The sequence below is a fragment of the Terrapene carolina genome, unplaced genomic scaffold, assembly GCF_002925995.2.
Source record: "Terrapene carolina triunguis isolate 2854851 unplaced genomic scaffold, T_m_triunguis-2.0 Scaffold96, whole genome shotgun sequence".
Taxonomy (NCBI): domain Eukaryota; kingdom Metazoa; phylum Chordata; order Testudines; family Emydidae; genus Terrapene; species Terrapene triunguis.
Window position 1 is genome coordinate 50,569,533 of NW_020664447.1, and position 19,403 is coordinate 50,588,935.

Sequence of the window (19,403 nt, forward strand, 5' to 3'; positions counted from 1 at the left end):
TTCTTTATGCAACAGCGTTAGATATCTATGATTATGGGTGTATATATGTGAATGAACGAATAAATCCTTAACCCACCATATCTTTTTCTCCAGTTTGCAAGCTGTCACCCGTGAAAAGTATGGTGTAGATGATAGGATGATACTGTACCTGATTGGCTCTGGAGGTGGTCATGGGATCAGATGGAGAGGACTTGGTGGTAGTTGGGGAAGATGGCAATGTCTGGGAACAAAGCAGTTCAGGAGCAAATCAACCTTTACAAGCCTTAGACTGAACAGTTAAAAAATAAACAAACAAAAGTAATGTAACCAGAAAAATAAAATTAAAATAAAGCCTAAGACTAAAATCTTTCTCCTACTCATTGGAACTTAATGGAATTTAAGGTCAATTGAATAAATAAGTAATGCATGTAAATATGCATGCATATGTGTGTAAAAACAAATTCATGACTTGAAATCAAGATGGTGAACTCACATAAATACTAAAAGATATGCTGACCACATGAATATTTTCTTTTCTCACTCCTCTTCTTGGGGTACATAAAAAGACTAAAGTAAATAAAAATTCCAGCAAGTTCAATGAGCACACTAAAACTTTCTATCAGCAAACAAGGCTAGTGCTGGGAAGAAGTGGTGAAGTTTATTTTGGCATTAAATTATTCACTCACTCTGTATGCTGACTATATCCAAGAAACTAAATTTCATAAAATATTTGATCCATATCTTAAAACAATTAAAATCGCAGCTACTGAAGGTTTTTTAACAATAAAAGAAACTGCTAAAATATTCACTGATTTTTTTAATCAAGAGCCATGTGTGAAAAATGTAAACATCAATCTTATGATGGATGAACATGCAACTAACGGCATCGCAACAATTTACTATGATATATTTATCATTAGTGTTCAAAGATCATTAATTTAATAAGGGCAAAGGTTAATAATGCAGCACCAACCTGTGTTCAAAATTAACACAAAAAAGAATGAGAAGTCATATTTATTGATGTTTTTTCCTAAATAGACATATACTTAAAATTAATACTTGAACACATCTGTTATCAAAAAGCACTGCTCTATTTAAAATGTACATATTTAGATACATAACTCTCAAACATATTAGTTCCTACTAGATTAACTTTTTTATATAAATGTAGTGAGAATGTCAGATTTCAGTTTTCAAGACATAATATACAATACTCATTCAAATCAGACTTTCTGGAACATCTTAACAATGTTCAAATATCTTAGAAAATCTGAAAGTACACCAATATTAGTGTGAGAAATAAGGACTTAAATACTGTAGAATAGGGTTGACAACCCTCCAGGATTGTCCTGGAGTCTCCAGGAATTAAAGATTAACTTTTAATGAAAGATTATGTCATGTGATGAAATCTTCAGGAACATGTCCAACCAAAATTGACAACCCTAGTGCCTAATATTGTCATACAATTAATAACCAGAACTACTTAGAAATAAAGCAAAACTTGTAAACTTTCATAATTTTTGGTATTTGCATTCATTTACAGTCCTAAAAAGTATAACCCACATTTTTAAAAGTGTGTACATACTTTAGCACTAACAAAACCTCATAATGCATGTGAGCAAGTTGAGATTGTGTGTATGCAGAAAGTTATATGCAATGGCAGACTACTGCTTGCAGATAGATATGCATCAGGCATTTTGTGCATACAGTGTTAAATATTTGGGCCTACATGCAGAGCAGTGTAGAGCTCTTTATTTTACATTTTCAGAATATATTTGTAAATAAAGCCATCAGAAAAGCAACAGAAATGTGAATAAATAAACAGGCTCCTATTTCATACCTTCGACTCACCATAAACAAAAATAATTTATCCTAAGCATCAGCTAGGGCTTTATCAAAAGGCTTCTAATACAGCACATACTGCCATGTGCTCCCTCAAAAATAATAGGGCTCTGCTAAATTATGTAAACCTGGAGAAACCAGGAAATATTGTAAAGAAAAACAGATCAATTATTAAGTATTCCCCCACATCTTTCTCTATAGTATATGGTTTTGTTTATCCTATATCTTTGTTTGGGATAGAATTATTTTTAAAAGGAATTGTGGATTTTACCAGAGCTAACTGTGGTCAATTACACCAATGCAACCCTTCTGGTTTAATGAGATTGCATAAGTGTAACTCAGGGCAAAATTTAATCCAAGTTGTGGATCATAATGCGCTGATTTTCATCAGTCTAGTTAAAAATCTACATTACCACTATGAAACAGGATGGGGAGTGGGGAGTAAAGAGGCTGTAACTCATCATGCCAAAAGTGTCCTGTACTAAACTGAATATTAAAGTTCTCGACCTAAAACGTATTTAAAGAACAAAAAACATTTTACAGACACTTCAGAATCCAAGATGAAGATTAGACTTTTTGACTACCGGCATCAATTGTGATATTTCTGGCATCTGATGGTTTGTGTCACCAACATTAATTTGTGTGTGTTTTGTTTCTTTATATTCTAACACTAATTAATCAGAAGAGGTTTTAAAACTGCTGTCTAACATACATGGAGAGAATTCAGCAAGTACAACTATTGCATTTATGTGGAAATAGGAACAATTTAATACTGGGAAATACCCCGTTTACCAGTAGTACAGGTTACACAAAACAGCTGGAATATACAAAATTCTTATTTAATAACAACATTCACCTTCCTGAAAGCAGAAAAAATATGGCAGTAGAAAAAAAGGAAAGCTAACATTTCAAGTATTCTGTCTACTGAACCTACCAGAACATTCCCCATAATAGAAGCACTCCACTATTTTATTTTCTCAAAAACTTCTTTACGATACAATGAAAAGAGGTAAGAACAGTTGAATACAAAACAATTGTTAATAAACAAGCATCAAAACGGGCATAAACATTTTTCCATAAACACACACACACACACACCCCATTGACAAAATATTCAAAATTATGTATAGCAAATTGCTTTTCAAATCAAAGTGTTTTGTGTCTGAGGCAGGGGCTGTTTCTGTGGTTACTGTCATAACCACTATTTTCTTTTTCATACAGTAAATAATGCAAGAAACTAATGCATGTCCTCACAGAAACAGGATTTCTTAACTCATGCAGCCTCCAATTTTGTCAAATATGTTTCAATTAAAAAATGAGCCTGATTCTGTACCATTAAGATCCATGGGAGCGGGACTAGATTCTAAATTTGTACATTGTGCATATTTTGTAGCCATCTTCCCCATGCTCAACCCTCTTTAACTCCAGTTGTTTTTCAGATCACATATCTCTCAAGTGCATCATGGAGAAAAGGTCACTTACAAACTGGATAACACAGTTTAATAAAGATTTCACAGATGTGCATACTATATAATCAGATAGCATTTTTTTAGACATACAAACAAAACCTTTTTCATCAAAATAAACCAATATGATTCTCTTTAAATAACATAAATGTTATATGTATTTATGTGAACCATCTATTTATTTCCTAAAGAATACAACTGTGAATAAGAATTTTCAGAAAGAAAGAGGCAAGTTGGTGGGTTTTGTTTTTTTGGGTTACTTTACAAATCATTTCCTTTCATATTAATGGAAACTATGTTTCATCTATATGTCTTGAAGTGCTTTACAAGAAATCTGCAAAATAGACTTTTAGACAGAATTGCTTATTAATGAAAGTTGGAAATAATTCAATTTTGAATTACTACATAGTGTAGAATAATTTTAAAAACTTAGTGAGGGTTTTGCATTAGGCAAGCACTTGAATTTAGAAGTTATTAGGCTTCTGGGAATGAGAATTATAAAGTGATTAGAAATTATAAGATGATCTTACATTAAGGAGTCTCAATTTTCAAGACTGAAACATTCATACTATTACCGAAGCTCTCCAGTAATTATAGGCTGCCCTCTAGCAAGGCTATAGTAAAAGGCCAGTCAGAATTTCTACTCTACACCATTTTAAAGAGCTTATAAAATTTTGAAGCAAGCTAAAACTTCACTAACAATGTCCAAGCCAGAGTGAGTTTTTTGTCTTTGTTCCCAAATTTTATGGCCTTTCTTATATTTTATGTTTACAGGTAATAAGATATTTTTGTGCTCCTAGAAGAGAGTGATTCCAAAAGTAAAAAGTAAAAAAGGTTTACTGACCAACAGCCAGGTTCTGCCTGACACACACAAGAGTGTGCAGCATTTAGGGAGAATACAAGAAGTGTTTTCATCCTTAGGTGGCTCACACAGAATTGCACTTTGTTCTGAGATTTCTCTCTCTCTTGCCCTGTCCCTCTAGGTGCATAACATCCTAAAGTAGGTAGGAGGAAGACAGAGCGGTAACACACCTATACTTCACACCCTTGAGCAAGGAGTTGGCTGGCTACAGTAGCAGTGGGTGCACTCCCTTTGTGTTCAGGGAGGCCTTCTGAGACTTTTTCCTGAGGTGGGGAGTCTCCACAGTTCACTTAATGCTGAGCTGTGCCTAACTGGCACACTCTTGTCCTAAATATTATTTTAAAAATAAGATTAAATATTTACCTTCCAGATCACGAGTATTCTACTGAGTGAGTTAACTGTTCAATACTTTAACTCTTAGTGCCATAGTAGGTGGTTGTTTTCGTTTTTTATAATGGGGAAAAAAGGCAGAAAATTAAATAAAATACCACAGTTAAACAATGGTAAAGCCATGACAACACCACAAAGAAATAGTACATTCAAATTTAAAGTTGAAACTCCATGCAGTTTACCACTTTGTAGCTGGCTATGGCAGGGCTTGCCAAACAATGGTGATCTTGCATAACACAAGCTTAAAGACAGACTGAGTTTCAGCCTTTTTTTAAAGTCCACACTTTTAAGCATCATTAAAATAATGTGAACGTACTTTCTGTGGTTTAATTTTAAATTGCTTAAATCAACAGGTCTGTTTTTACACTTCTTTACTATCATTTTGAATTCCATTGCTGATGAAAATTAAGGGCAGAATAGTTTGAGCAACTAAAACCAGGCAAGGGACAAAGCTGCTGTGCAAGATTCCACCACATCACTGTGCTGGAGGACCTGAAAGACTGGCTTAGTATGCTTTCTACAGTGCCAGAAGGGGTCTCCCCTGCAACTGCTCACTTTGCCGTTTATTATTTTTTTAATCTATTACAAACTCTTAACATGTGACTCTAGTGAGGCAACATAATAATCATGAAGTATCTTTAAAATTTAGGGTCTGTTATGTAAATACATAACTATAGATTTTTAAAAGCTTGTTTTGATTACGCAATAATTAATATTAGCTAATTAATCACAGTCCAGAGCATAGAGAAGTTATTTTGTTGATATTACAATTTGAAGATCTGACTTCCCACTGCATTGTAACTTTGCACCTATGCAAAGTGGGTGTAAAGCACTTCAGTTCTGAGCTGGTAGTGTTTCACCACCCACTTTGCACTCAATCTGCACTAATGTAAATAACTATGCTGGGTGAAAGGTAAGAGAGAAAGAGGACCAAAGTTAATATATGCACACAGACATTTATGAAAGGTTTTAAAATGCTGTCTTATCCTTGACTTTCACTTTACATGGCTAAAATGAGGATTAGTAGTTATCCAAAGGGGATATCATAAAAAATAAAAAGCTCTTGGAAGGGTTTATGATCCCCCATGAGGGCCTGTTCACAAAACAAGAGAAAGTCCTGCTCTGGTATGTTACCTGAAAAAGAGCATCTCATGAGCCCTTTGGGAATGGCAAGGGCTGGGAGCATAACTTTGCAGCACAGGAACCTCTCCAGGGCTTGGGGGAAGAGGATAAAGGAAAAAGGCAGGAGTTAGCATTCCCCTCCTGCACCTGCCCCGCAACCTGTTATAATAATGGAGGAAAATGGTAAGATCTAGCCCCCCCTTCTTCACCCATGTCTCCCCTGGATATACCAATAAAACAGAGTAAGGCCATGTCTATACATACCACGCTGCAGTGGCGCAGTTGTACCAATACAGCTGCGCTGCTGCAGTGTGTCTGGTGAAGATGCTTTATGACGATGGGAGAGACCTCTCCCGTCGGCATAATAAAACCACCTCCATGAGCAGCAGAAGCTATGTCAGCAGGAGAAGCTCTTCTGTCACCATAGCATGTGCACACGAGTGCTTATGTCAGTTTAATTTATGTCATTCAGAAGGATGGTTTTTTCACACCCGTGAGTGACAAGTTATACCAACATAGGCCTAAGCGAACAGGAAGACACTCAAATAATTGGCATATAAAAACATGGGATGAGATTTTATGATGTGTCTGCTTAATTAACCATTTCTTAACACTAATGTTCTCGCCAGCTTTCGCCAGGTGCCTAATCCTGTAATAACAACAAGAGTAAATCTTTTAAAAGAAAAATCATTGAGTGTGTAGTGGGGACCAACACCAGCTGCATCTGGCGTCTTCTAATTTTGAGAATGTCAGCAAGTCAGGTTTCAGACCTAGATATGGCATAGAAATGCTATTAGCCTCAACAGTCAATGATCTTCTCAGAGCAATGAATAAAGATCAGATGTGCTTTCAAATACTGCTAGATCTGGCAAGGTTTGGAAGCACAGCTTTAAAGTCATTCTGTTCATAGAGATCCAAGAGGATGGTAGATCGTTGACTCCTCTTCCTCCTTAAGGCATCTCAGCAGTGAAGTCACACAAGGCCAATCTTGTCACCCTTTTTGTTCAGAGATTATGAGAAGCTACAGATAGGTCCTGAGGTGGGGTTGTCTGCAATCATCAATGCTGCATACAGATTGTCTTGGATGGTTTAGATACAACAAATTCTGTATCTTGGCATGACTACATGACCCTTGTGGTCATAGGTGCCAACTCTGTGGGTGCTCAGCACCTACCAGCAGCCCTGCGGGGCAGCTCCTCCCTCACCTTCCCAGCGCTCCCGCCTGCCATGGTCAGCTGTTCAGCAGTTTGCGGGAGGTGCTGGGGTGGAGGGGAAGAACTGGAGGCAGGAAGTCTTTAGATCACGATCTGGAGACTTCAACAGCAGAGTTAAGGGAAAGTGGGGGGGTCAGCTTTTGTGGCCTGCATCATGCGGGAGGTCAGACTAGATGACCATATTGGTCCCTTCTGACCTTAAAGTCTATGAGTCTATGGCTAGGTCTACACTACAGCGGGGTTCCGACCTAAGATACGCAACTTCAGCTACGTGAATACCGTAGCTGAAGTTGCGTATTTTAGGTCGGCTTACCTGGCGGTGAGGACGGGGGAAAGTCGACCGCTGCCGCGCTGCCGCCGACTCCGCTGCCGCCTCTTGCCGAGGTGGATTTCCGGAGTCGACGGCAGAGCGATCAGGGATCGATTTTACCGCGTCCTCACGAGACGCGGTAAGTCGATCCCCGATAGACCGATTGCTACCCGCCGGATCGGCGGGTAGTGAAGACATAGCCTATGAGTCTAAGAGGTGGGAGGAGGGGGCGGAACAGGGCATGGGTGGGAAGAGGCTGGGCAGGTGAGGGCTTGGGGGAAGGGGTGGAGTGGGGGCAGGGGGTCGAGCACCCCCCGGGAACTGGGGAAGTCAGCGCCTCTGCTTGAGGTCCCGTCTAACCCTATGATTCTCTGATAACACTTAGCTCTATATTTATACTTCTTGTTTGACCAAGATGGAGCTATTTCCTTACATTCTCTTTGTCTGCAGATATGGGGACTGGGTGACAGCCAGTTGGCTGAAGATCTATATGGATAATAAAGGAAGTGATGCTGATTGACGGGGAGAATCTTTTTAAGGAATATGCAATGTCTACAATTACTCTATGCCCAGATATTATCAAAATGGCTCTTCCTGGACTTAGGTTGACATTTTCAAACCTGGGTGCCTAAAGTCAGGCTCCTAAATCCATATTTAGGAACCAAAACAAAAGTACCCTTCTTTTCAAAAGATGATGAGCCCCAGTATCTCCCATTGACTTCAGTTTTATTTAGGGACATAAATATGTATTTAAGAGCCTGAGTTTAGGCATTCAGTTTTAAACATGTTGGTAACAGACTCTGGGGCAAAGATTTTCAAAAACAGGAGCCTAAAGTTTGGCACCCAAAATTAGGCCACTAAACAAGATCCCTTTTTCAAATGAGTTGAATATTCAGTAGCTGCCATTGTAAGTACTGAATTAATTTTAGGGTCCTATATTTATAACAACTTGGCCTGGATTTCCAGATAACAAGAGAAACTTGAAATACCTTTTTTCATCTTTGGCTGGCCAAAAGACTTCATTCTTCCCTCCTTTATTCAGAATCTACAACTGCCATCAGTAATTTTATTGCCTCCTGGATAAGCTACAGCAACACTTTCTACCTGGAAATAACTGTGAAAGCTGCTTGGAAGGTTCAGCAAGTGCAGAAAGCAACCGTACATCTTCTGAACAAGGTGGACTGGCAAGAACATATCACACCAATCTTCAGACTCTACAAAAGATGTCAGTCAATTTTCAGGTGAAATTCAAGATATTCAATACTATCTACAAAGCTCTAAACAGCTTAGAGTCCAACTACTCAAGGGACCTCCTCTCTTAACCCATCACACCTCCTGCAATTTGTCTGAAAACTTGAGCAAACAAGCCTATATAAGTGAGGCTTGAGGGTGGGGAGACAGGCTACATTCAGAAAACAATATTGGGTGTACGGTTTTTTATTCAAGGGTTTTTCTAACTCTCAACTCTGTAATCCCAAGCATTAAGCCTACAGACTTTTCTTCATCCCTGCCCTGTATAAGCAGGTTACACTGTAGTGGGGAGTGGAGGTTTTCTGGGATATCTAGGGCAGCAATATGATCAATATGATCACGATGTTTAGATAGACAGAAGAAACTTCCCTCTGAATGCCCGTTCATTTAATTTTCTCTCTCCTCCTCCAGAAGTAACATACCAAACAAATTATAAATTTAAAGTTACTTAAGTCATTGTGTTTGAGCCTTGTTAGTGGATATGTTTTTCTCAGTTTCAAATGTTCTTGGAAAATGTGACTCAATAAAAGAAGGCTGTTGGATCATTATACCTTGTATGTGACTATCTTACAGTTACACAAAATGTATTAATACTTGAAGATAAGCCAATACAAGCTTCATTTCAAGGATGATAAAAATTGCATAGATTAAAATAGCTGAAAATACCCACAACAAAAGATCTTTACATTTGCAAGCATCAGCTATATGATGTAGGTCTTTTCAATGTACATAATATGACCCAACAATAAATCAAAAATAATTTGTTTTGAAACACAAGAGTGAGGAAATTTGTTGGGTCCATTTTTCCTGAACTGTAATAAATCTTAATGATTTACAGAGAGGCCCATATTTTAAATCTCAAATAAAACAGAAAAATGTGTTCCCTGAAACAATAAAGAAAAGAAGCATATGAAGGATACATATCATATAATGGTGTTTGAATTTATAAGATATTATGTATAAATACTAATGAGGAAAAACTTAATATAGAACAGAACTATAAGCAAAAGGAGATCAGAAAATTCGTAGAGAAAAATAAAACCACTGACATTCTCCTAAAACACATTTAATGTAAACCCTTTACATGTTAAACATTTAAGGCTCTTTATAAAAGAAGTTAACTCTAAGCAGCTGATGTGTCTCTGTTTTCCCAACCAAAAACTCACTTGTTTGATGCGGTCTGGATTAACAGTGGTCTGGGGCTGCAGAATGCTGACTGGTTCTGTCTTGGCCACATTTTGAGGCATTTCACGAATCTTTTCAGCAATGAAGCCATGAACTGCATTCAGCGCTTCAACTGTTCCCTGGATCAAACACACTCGCTCTGTAGTACCTGTACAGAGAAGACCCTTATTTAGATAAATTCTTATCTTAGGCACTTGCTCACTGACTCATCAACACCTCAAAAAAAAAAAAACACCTATTTTAAATTATTACTGAATACTGATTATGAGGTAACATTTAAAAATTCCCTTACCCGCCTGCCACAGTAAGTGTACATATGGAAAGATAATTTCAAATGGTAACATTGTAATTATTGGCCTAGATGATCTAAAAATTATTTTGGATAGCTTCTATGTATATTGCTCTTATATCTATGTAACACGCTAGCCAATATTGGCTAGGTCCTTGCCCAAATATGGCTTAGACATAACTATAGTTACTTTTAAAGTGAATAAAAAACTGTACATACAGTATTGTAAGTAAAAATTAAAGAAACAATGTCTCAGTTCAGACAGAAAAGAAGAGCAAGAATGAGACAACTGAGCTGGATTCACAGCGTTTGCCATTCAGGCCTGGTGTTCGGGTATGCTAAAATATGCTATTAAAATTTAACTATTACAAGCATTAATATAACCACATGCAAAACTAAAGATCAACATTTAAAATATTTCTGTGATCAGTAACCTGGATAGAAAATATATTGGTTTAGCCCAGCAGTTTTAAACCTTTTCAGAGTGTGGACTGCAACTTAACATGGAGATTATTTTCAAGACCAATTCCTCTCTCATTCTTCACTATCCAGTTCACTTTCCATCCCACTAATGTCATACAATATCCCTGTAACAACTACAACAATTTCTTACTACATACACAAAAACAACATAAGGAAAATAGTTAATGTTGTTTCATCTGTCTTCTAGTGTGATTTAGCAGCTGGAAATGATAAAAGCCAGCACTATATAATTATCCAGCTCACTACAGACCACAGTTTGAGTTCTTCTGGCTTAGAGGGCTTATGCTGAACTTGCCACATTTGAGATCTGGACTCCAGAATGACCCTTGTGCTCTTGTTCATCAAATCAGACAGTGCTGTGAATGCCAGGAAGGATATATTCAGAAAGTCCAGTGTCCACCTGACAGTGTAAATATTTATTCTGTACATCAGAGTAACCGTTTTTTTAAATTTTAATAAATCACATAGCCGATTCTGTACATAAATCATTTGTGTTCTTCTTTCCTTAAGCAAAACAGCCATTAGATCCATTACTCACCCTGAGTCGTCTTCCAGAGACTGCGAAAGAGGCATTGGGCTTCTGCGCTACAGCTTCTGTCACTTCCAACCCCACCTGTCACTCCCTCCTTACTCTTTCTCCTCCCATGAACAGCACTCTGTCCATGTCTTCTTTCCAATCTCCTGCTATGTTGCTCTTACCCTCAAATTCAATTCCGGCTCTCCCTCTACCTTGCATCACAATCATCCACCCTCGTCTTTGTTGACTTCAAATTCCATGTGGATGACCTGCCTGACCAGCTTTAAGTCAGAACAGGACTAGAAAGTTAGAAAAGTCCCATTAAGAGGAAAATTGTATTACAACATTAGCTTTGGTGGGACTAACATGTCCCCTAAAAACAAGAGGACACTACAGCTTAGAGGAATCCCAAATACAGATCCCTGCTCACAATGTCAGGATACATTTTACTTTTGGATTACAGAGAACAAAAATAATGTGGACTAAAATGATGCATCACAGCGATTGACACAGCGTCTGAAACACTCACAGGGGAAGGGGACTTGGCAAGGACACAAAATATGCAAGTACAACATAACAAGGAAAGCTCACAGTCACCACTCTGCACTTTAACTGGGGGCGGGGGCGTTTCTGGCTGGCCAGGATATCAGGCCAAGGCTTTCTGGCTAGTGGGATGAAGGGAAACATATAGCTGCTGGAAAAGCAGTCAGCGTGGTGGATGACTCACCACCTAGGAATGAGGAGTTATAAACATCAGCATGGGTTTGGCCCCTCCTCTCATTTCACTTGGAGCAAGCCGGGGGTCTCCTGGGAGGAGGAGGGAGCAAGGCAAGGGAAAAATGGGGGGGGGGGGAGGGGGAGAGGGAAAAAACAAAGGAAAAAAAAAAAAAAAAATCACTGTTTCATGGTTGTGTACTGCTTGCTGCTCACATGCCTATACCTTTGCTGGAAAGGGGACAGACACAGGCAAGGCAGCCCCAAGGGAGCCCAGAGACTGGAAGGGAACCCAAGACAGACAGTATTGTAGCAGGGGCAAGGGGGCTCACAAGTACTTGGACTACTACTGCCCAGGGTGGTGTGTTTAATAACCCAAGGCAAGGATCAGCAACGTTTGGCATGCGGCCCGCCAGGGTAAGCACCGTGGCGGGCCGGGCCGGTTTGTTTATCTGTCGCGTCTGCAGGTTCGGCCGATCGCGGCTTCCACTGGCCAATAGTTTGCCGCTCCAGGCCAATGGGGACTGCGGGAAGAGGCGCGGGCCGAGGGATATGCTGGCCGCCGCTTCCTGCCATCCCTATTGGCCTGGAGCGGCGAACTGCGGCCAGTGGAATCTGTGATCGGCCAAACCTCTGGACGCGGCAGGTACACAAACCAGCCCAGCCCGCCAGGGTGCTTACTCTGGCGGGCCACGTGCCAAAGGTTGCCAATCCCTGACCCAAGGCATAACCCAGGGCAGTCTCATGGACTAAGGGAGGCAAATGATCACAGGAAAGTGTCCACTCATTCAGTTGAGCAGGCTGTGTGCATTAATGGGACAGTCAGCTAAGATGTGGAGCAAATGGTCAGTGACATCGTTTCTGAGGTTTTCTCACAGCATTACAATGCTTCAAAGGGCACAAGGTCACCTAAAACCAGGATGTTTTCTTCCACCTAACACAAGGGATGGTGGTAATGCTGATCCCGAGGGTGAGTATAATCTAAACCACACTAAACCAAATAGTGCATTATTTGCATAATTTTGTTCACAGGGTGAGCTGGGTCAAATGACTGTTTTCACCTGTTAGGCACATTTCAGGCCCTGGCTAAATATTGGGTTAAACAAACAAAAACCCTTACACTACATTAACCTACCGGGGCTTGGAGCTGAACTTTGCTTGCAGGGTTGTTGCCCCAGAGCATAGGCAGACCACATAATTATGTACGAGTCACTACACAGATGTAGTAAGACTTGTGGGTGTGGAAAAGTTTTCTAACTCAATTTAATGAGATATCATTGTGCAGGTACAAATGGTTATTAATTTGGGGCCAATATAAGGGTGTGCCTCTGGCGCAATAACATGGCAGTGAAACAGGTTATCAATCCCCAAACTTCCAAATCGCACGAGGCTGGTGGATGGTAAGATCCAAGCCATGGGTTGGCTGGGGGACCTGGATGGAAACAAAGGGGGGCTGGTGAAAGCCCCGGAGAATTGATTTAAATAAGCATAGATTTGCCTGCACTGTACACTTTATCTGCTGGGTAGTTCCAGACATCTATGTAATAAAGTTGTGGTCTGATTAAAACCCATAACAAGTCTCCTGCCCTTCTTGTGGTATACCCAGACAACACAAATAATGTGGACTAAAATGGTGCATCACAGCGACTGACATCTCACTTAGAAAAATATATTTCTACATCACTGTCTCATAAGAGCAGATCCTACATAAGAACACAAGACGGCCATACGGGGTCAGACCAAAGGTCCATTTAACCCAGTATCCTGTCTTCCAACAGTGGCCAATGCCAGTTAATTCAGAGGGACTAAATAGAACAGGTAATCATCAAGTGGATCCATCCCCTGTTGCTCATTCCCAGCTTCTGGCAAATAAAGGCTAAGGACACCATCCCTGCCCATCCTGGCTAGTAGCTATTGATGGACCTATCCTCCATGAACTTATCTAGTTCTTTTTTGAACCCTATTATAGTCTCGGCCTTCACAACATCCCCTGGCAAAGAGTTCCATAGGTTGACTGTGTGTTGTGTTAAGAAATACTTCCTTTTGTTTGCTTTAAACCTGCTGCCCACTAATTTTCATTAGTTCTTGTGTTATAAGAAGGAGTAAATAACATTTCCTAGCTAAGGGGACACAAACAAAGTTCAGAGCCTGAAAACGCTTTGTTAAAAAAGCCGACCAGTTCACCCCAAATAAATGTGAAATAAAATTGAGTGATATAGCGAGAGAGCACTAACATGTTTACAGTGAATTCTGAAATACTCTGAAATCACTGTGGGCTATATCATCATTGTAGTTCCTGAGCAATGGGCAATGTGTTGTTGTGCTGAGCACTGGGGAGAAGTAATTTGCTACTGGTCTATACCAGTAGCCGTTTACTTCTCCTCCAAGTCTTGATTCTGCTCATTCCCTTCTCCTATCAATCTACTTGCTTTGAAAGGGGGAGAGGTGTGATGGCTTTTCTCCACGCTGTAGAGTAACATGGGAAGCCTGTAAAGACATGAAGGGGGCAACTTGCACTCCCTTTCTCCCCTGCATGGGCACGTAGGGCATGCAACAATCTTGCCCTTTATTAGAAAATTCTTTTCATTTGATTTCTTATGATGATCTCTAAAGACGAAATGCAAAGCTTTAAAGATTTACAAGTACACGCTTTAAGAGCCCTGCTCAGTAACAGAATTCACGTGCAAACTTAAAAATTACAAATACTTTTAGAAACAATTCAGCCAACACCTTAGTTCAGAATCCTGTGTTTGGCCTACAACAATGAAAGACATCAAAACAACCAACCCATATCCACTCTACTGACATATTTTCTTAACAAAATAAAATAAAGACTAAAACATGTAAAAATCAGTGTTTTGGAAAGATGCCAGGTTCATAACCTATGAGATTGAAAAGTATTGCCATTTTATAATTAAACATCAAGCTATATGCCTGTTACAGTGGAGAGCACATTTTTCTGGAATTACGTACATGGATGTGCCCCAGTATTATTTTTCTGTCTTTTTCAATAAAGCGCCTTTAAAATAATTTAAAAAAAACAAAAAAACCTAAACCCAGGCACAATCCACAAAAATGGAATTTTTCCAAAAGCATTTAAAGCAGAAACCAATGCAATTTCAAAGTTAGCAGGGTGGAAGCCTGACAACTGAAATGCAAATTAATTTGGTCAGTATATGTAGTTTTCTTATGCTTTTCTTTTTTCTAGTTAGCTTTCCCTCCCCCCTCCTTCGCTTGTGCACAGCTCCTGTGGTTCCTCTGTAAAGCGATCCAGCTCTAAACAAGTGCTCTGGGGAGTCTTTACTCTGCAGTATTAATTGTCTACTAAATGATGAGAAGTGATGTGGATTGATCAATGTAGCTGATGCAAGTGTTCTTCTCTAGGTCAGCAGACAACACATTTATACAAAACACAGATCAGCTTACATTCAAGCTACTGGAGCCTGATATGGAGAGCACTTACAGGGATGACTACTGTCAAAACAGTGGAAAGGGAAGCGGTCAAAGCTAAACATAAATTTCATTAGACTTAGCACTGAATGTCTAAAGAGGATCTGCAATCTGTGTTGTTTTAGAAACTGCAATTTAATACAATACATATCATGTTATACACCAGACCAGCTTTACTACATTTCGGTATGTATAAACCAATATATAGTAAATGGAAATCACTGTACCATGAAGAAATACAATTGTGTAAAAATAAATTTCACACAGTATGATACAGTTTTGAGATAGTTCACAATAGTGGTACATTTTCTTTGAGGATTAAATTCTGGGACATCCACTGAAACTACTACAAAAAAAGAAAAAGGAGGGAGTGTAGGAAATTTCCTGTTGGAAATTGCTTTTAATCCTTAGAAGAAATGTTGTTATATTCTTCCATACAACTATAATGGCTTTTCACTCAGATAACACAGTACAATAATTTATAGGAGAGAGTCACAAAAGGAGAAAACTGTCAACTATATGACCAACCTGTGTACCAAAAACGATCCTATTATGAATCACTAAAGTTGGTGAGATTTTTGTCATTTTAAAAGCTTTTTAGGTTCCATTAGTGTCTAAAGTGAACTGCCAGATTATTTATCATTTCTAGTTGTATCATTTCTAGTTGTAGCAACCACTCCCTTTTTGCAAATTGATGTTAAAAGCTCAAAGTCATTTATACACAAAATATTTGATATACTCATTTTGCATAGTCTGAAGATACATCTTTGTAGCACAACTCTAATTTTAAAACTTCTGCTTAAAAGAAAGTGATAAAATACTTGCATATTTACACACATGAACATTCATTAATATATAATGATTTACAAGCAAAGACCAGCTCACTCTTCAATTTTTTCTGAGGAAATAAAAAAGGACTCAATATTCATAAGAAATCTTTTCCCCTCCCCATGAGCAAGTTTTGATTCATTTGTTTTTGTGCACCAGCATCCAAATTCAATTTGTGAATATGCAGTGTCTATATTTTTGATGTGGAATGTGAAGTACAAAACATAAAATATAATGTACAACAGAAAATACTGTTATAATGCTTACTAGATAATATTTTAAAAGAATATAAAAAATTAAGGAATACATTTTGATCTCATCTCAGCTGTGCCAGCAAAATTATAAGTTCTTCTGGTTTGCATATGAAACAGTCAATTTGCATATGAAATTAAAATTTCATATTGCTGAAGAAAAAGGTATTACATATTAGCTGGTTTTTAAACTAAAATAATTCTGGTTTGAACTCTAATAAACCACGAGGAAGAAACAGTCCAAAGTAAAGAACTTGAAATTGCTTTATTTTATTTTTATATATTTTTTTTACATTTTTTTTAAAAATAAAATGCAATTTTTATTCCTGGGTTGTAAAATTGTATGAAAGCCTTCAATCTGAAGAGAATTTTAAAGCCAAGTTATAACCCTTTAAAAAAGACAGAATTTTTAATAGAAATTCAGGTTGTTTTTTAACTCATTTCACTGCTATAGTTAATTCCACTGGAACTAGTGTGACAGGGTAAAATTTCCAGAGTGCCAAAGTGACTTAGGTTTGACTTTCAATAGGACTTAATGCTGTTAAATGATTTAGGTGCTTTTGAAAAAAGTTACTCAAACTTTTAAATATTGGCTCTCATCAAGCAAGGTACCTTAAGTACGTACATAATTTTAAGCACATGAGTAGTTCCACTGTAGTCAGAACACTCACACACTTTAAAGTATTCATGTGCTTAAATACCTTCCTGGATCATGGCCTAGAGGCTTTGGGAAGTGCAACGTACATTTTTCAAAGAATTTCCAGGCATTCATAGGATCCTACACATTTCTCATTGTGCTATTATATTCATTTTAAAGGGCATTTGAAAATCAGAAAAGCATAATACATCACCATATGTGGTGATCCCAATACATCTACATCTCCCTGCATTTTGCCAGTGTATCCTGTCAATTTCTTTGATGACACAGAAAAGGAAAAAACCCACGGGAGTTAAAATTTGAACAAAATTAAAGCTAATCTGAAATCTTCTCATCGACTGATTTATTTTTAGCTTCTTAACTGGCAAATCATAGCTGCAGCAGGCGCAAAAACTCCATAGGATTTTTTCTTTTAACTCATGATCTGAATATCTGTGGATTGTGAATCTGATGTAGCTGGATTAAAACTTCTGAATTGCCTCAGCCATAAACATCCTTGCACAAGTTGCGGACAAAATAGGAACTCCAGTTCACAGAACTATGCCAAAGTGAAAAGTCTCTGCCATATAATTACTTGTGGGTGTAGGTATAGTTATTTAAGTAAGTACATCATGTATATACACTTAAAATATAGTGGTGCTACTAACAATCTTCAGCTGGCAATAATGTATTTCAATTTGTTTGAAACAAGCAGAGTTCTTAGTGGCATATTTTTATTTTTAATCTTTAAAGGACTTTTTTCCACCTCATGTCCCAAAGGTATCCCTCAACTCCCAGGCCCCACATTGCCATTATTTTCCTTTGCTAAAGTTACTTTGGAGCTCATCAGTGCCATTTGAAGATCAGTCAGAGGGACACTTCAGACTGATAGGAGGGATTCTCTTCTTCCAGAGTAGAGCATGTTGCCTCCACAGGCCTCCCAGTCTGGAAACCAGGACTGGGAATCACACTATTCATTTAAAGAAATAAAAGAAGCTGAGTGTAGCTATTGTGACGTTCTGTAACCTCAGGGGAGTTGCAGGCAAACTCAGGAGCACCTACCGAGTTTACAAATAAGAATGTTTTCTTTTTCACCATTTCTATGTTTTCATAGAAGAACAATTAAAAGACACATAGACAGAAAATGGGAAAAGCTAGGGGGATTCTTTTTAGAAGACCTTGTCTACACTTCCGTACATCTGTTGTGACATGCAGGGTTGTGTAGCTACACTCCACAGTAAAAGACAGCTGTGTCCACACTCGCCAGGTATAGCTCCTCAAGGCAGTGAAAGGCTCAGGCAGGAGGAAGGTAGTGGGAAATGGTTCCAGCAGCTCCCCACTACCAAAGCCTTTCACTATGGCAAGGAATGGCTCTAGCAGATGGGGAGCTGAGAGAACTTCCCACCCACAAAGCTTTTCCCCACTGCTGGAGTCTTTCACTGTGGCAGGGAAAGGCTCCGGAAGCAGAGAGACAGCAGGACGCTATATTGCTAAAAATAGTGTAGACGGGGGAGGCACTGCTTGGATGTGTAGAGAGCTATGTAGGGTATATACCAAGGGTTCGGCCTGTAGGACACACTATTCTATTGTACTCGCCTAAGCTCTGCTTCACCATCTACACCCATGCTAGCTGGGCATATAGTGTCTGTACTCTACATGCCACTGTAAGTGTGGATCTACCCAAAGGAAGAAGAAAAGTGTACTGTGGGACACAAGGTCAAACAAATGTTTTCTGCTAACAAATAATATTATAGAGTGTATGATGTTTGTAAAGGGGTTCTTTGGTACCTAAGGGGAGCAATTGACTTAACTGGAGTATGGAGTAATGCACGTTTCTAATTATGAAGTGAATATTAGTTAGAGGCACACACCAATTTTGAGGGGAAATATAGTACAAATACATAAACACCTGTCTGAGACAGTCTAGGTTTACTTGGCCCTGCCTCAGCATACAGGGCTAGACTTGATGACTTCTCAAAATCCCTTCCAGCCCTGCATTTCTATGATTCGGTTACAATGTTTTTAGCACCACTGTAATGATTTAGGCCCAGATCTGGCAAACCATCATCATATAAGTATTTAAAATATACAGAGATGCTACATAAAATGTCTAGGCCATCAAATTTAAATGAATAAATTAAAATGAGTTATGAATTTGGTAAGGATCTTCCTCATGTCTCCCCTCCACCACAGGAAAATGTAAATTTTGGTCTGATTTAAATTTTAAGAGCACGTTTTCTCTTCTTGATGTGGGTGCTTTGCTGAACTGGGGCCTTAGAAAAGGGATACAGTTAGTTTAAGTAACATGCACTCGCTTGTATCTGAAAGTAATAAAATACTCATTTTATGTTTTAACTATAGCCCTTTCTCTTCCTGAAATTCCAAATGACAATATTGATATTTATCGCTCCATGTGTGTGTATATAAATACACACACACACACACACACACACACACACACACGTAGAAAATATCAATATTAGGAAAGTGTTTGTAGTGATTCAGATTCTTGGTGGTCAAAAAAATAGTTAATTTATATATTTAAAATATTTATTTAAAATATGAGTTTTTGAAGGGAGTTTCGGAAAGAGTGTGTGTGTGTGTGTGTGTGTG

The 19,403-nt window shown here is 38.5% G+C and overlaps 1 protein-coding gene across 1 annotated transcript in view; it reads right to left on the reverse strand.

Moving 5' to 3' along the window:
* NOVA1 (NOVA alternative splicing regulator 1) overlaps nucleotides 1–19,403 on the reverse strand; it is a 235,180-nt gene that overhangs the window by 38,610 nt on the left and 177,167 nt on the right. Inside the window, exons 3-4 of the mRNA XM_024200374.1 lie at nucleotides 9,603–9,769; nucleotides 149–220 (exon numbers count right to left, since the gene is read on the reverse strand). Of these exons, the coding sequence (XP_024056142.1) occupies nucleotides 149–220; nucleotides 9,603–9,769 (239 nt within the window). The remainder of the gene's footprint in view (nucleotides 1–148; nucleotides 221–9,602; nucleotides 9,770–19,403) is intronic.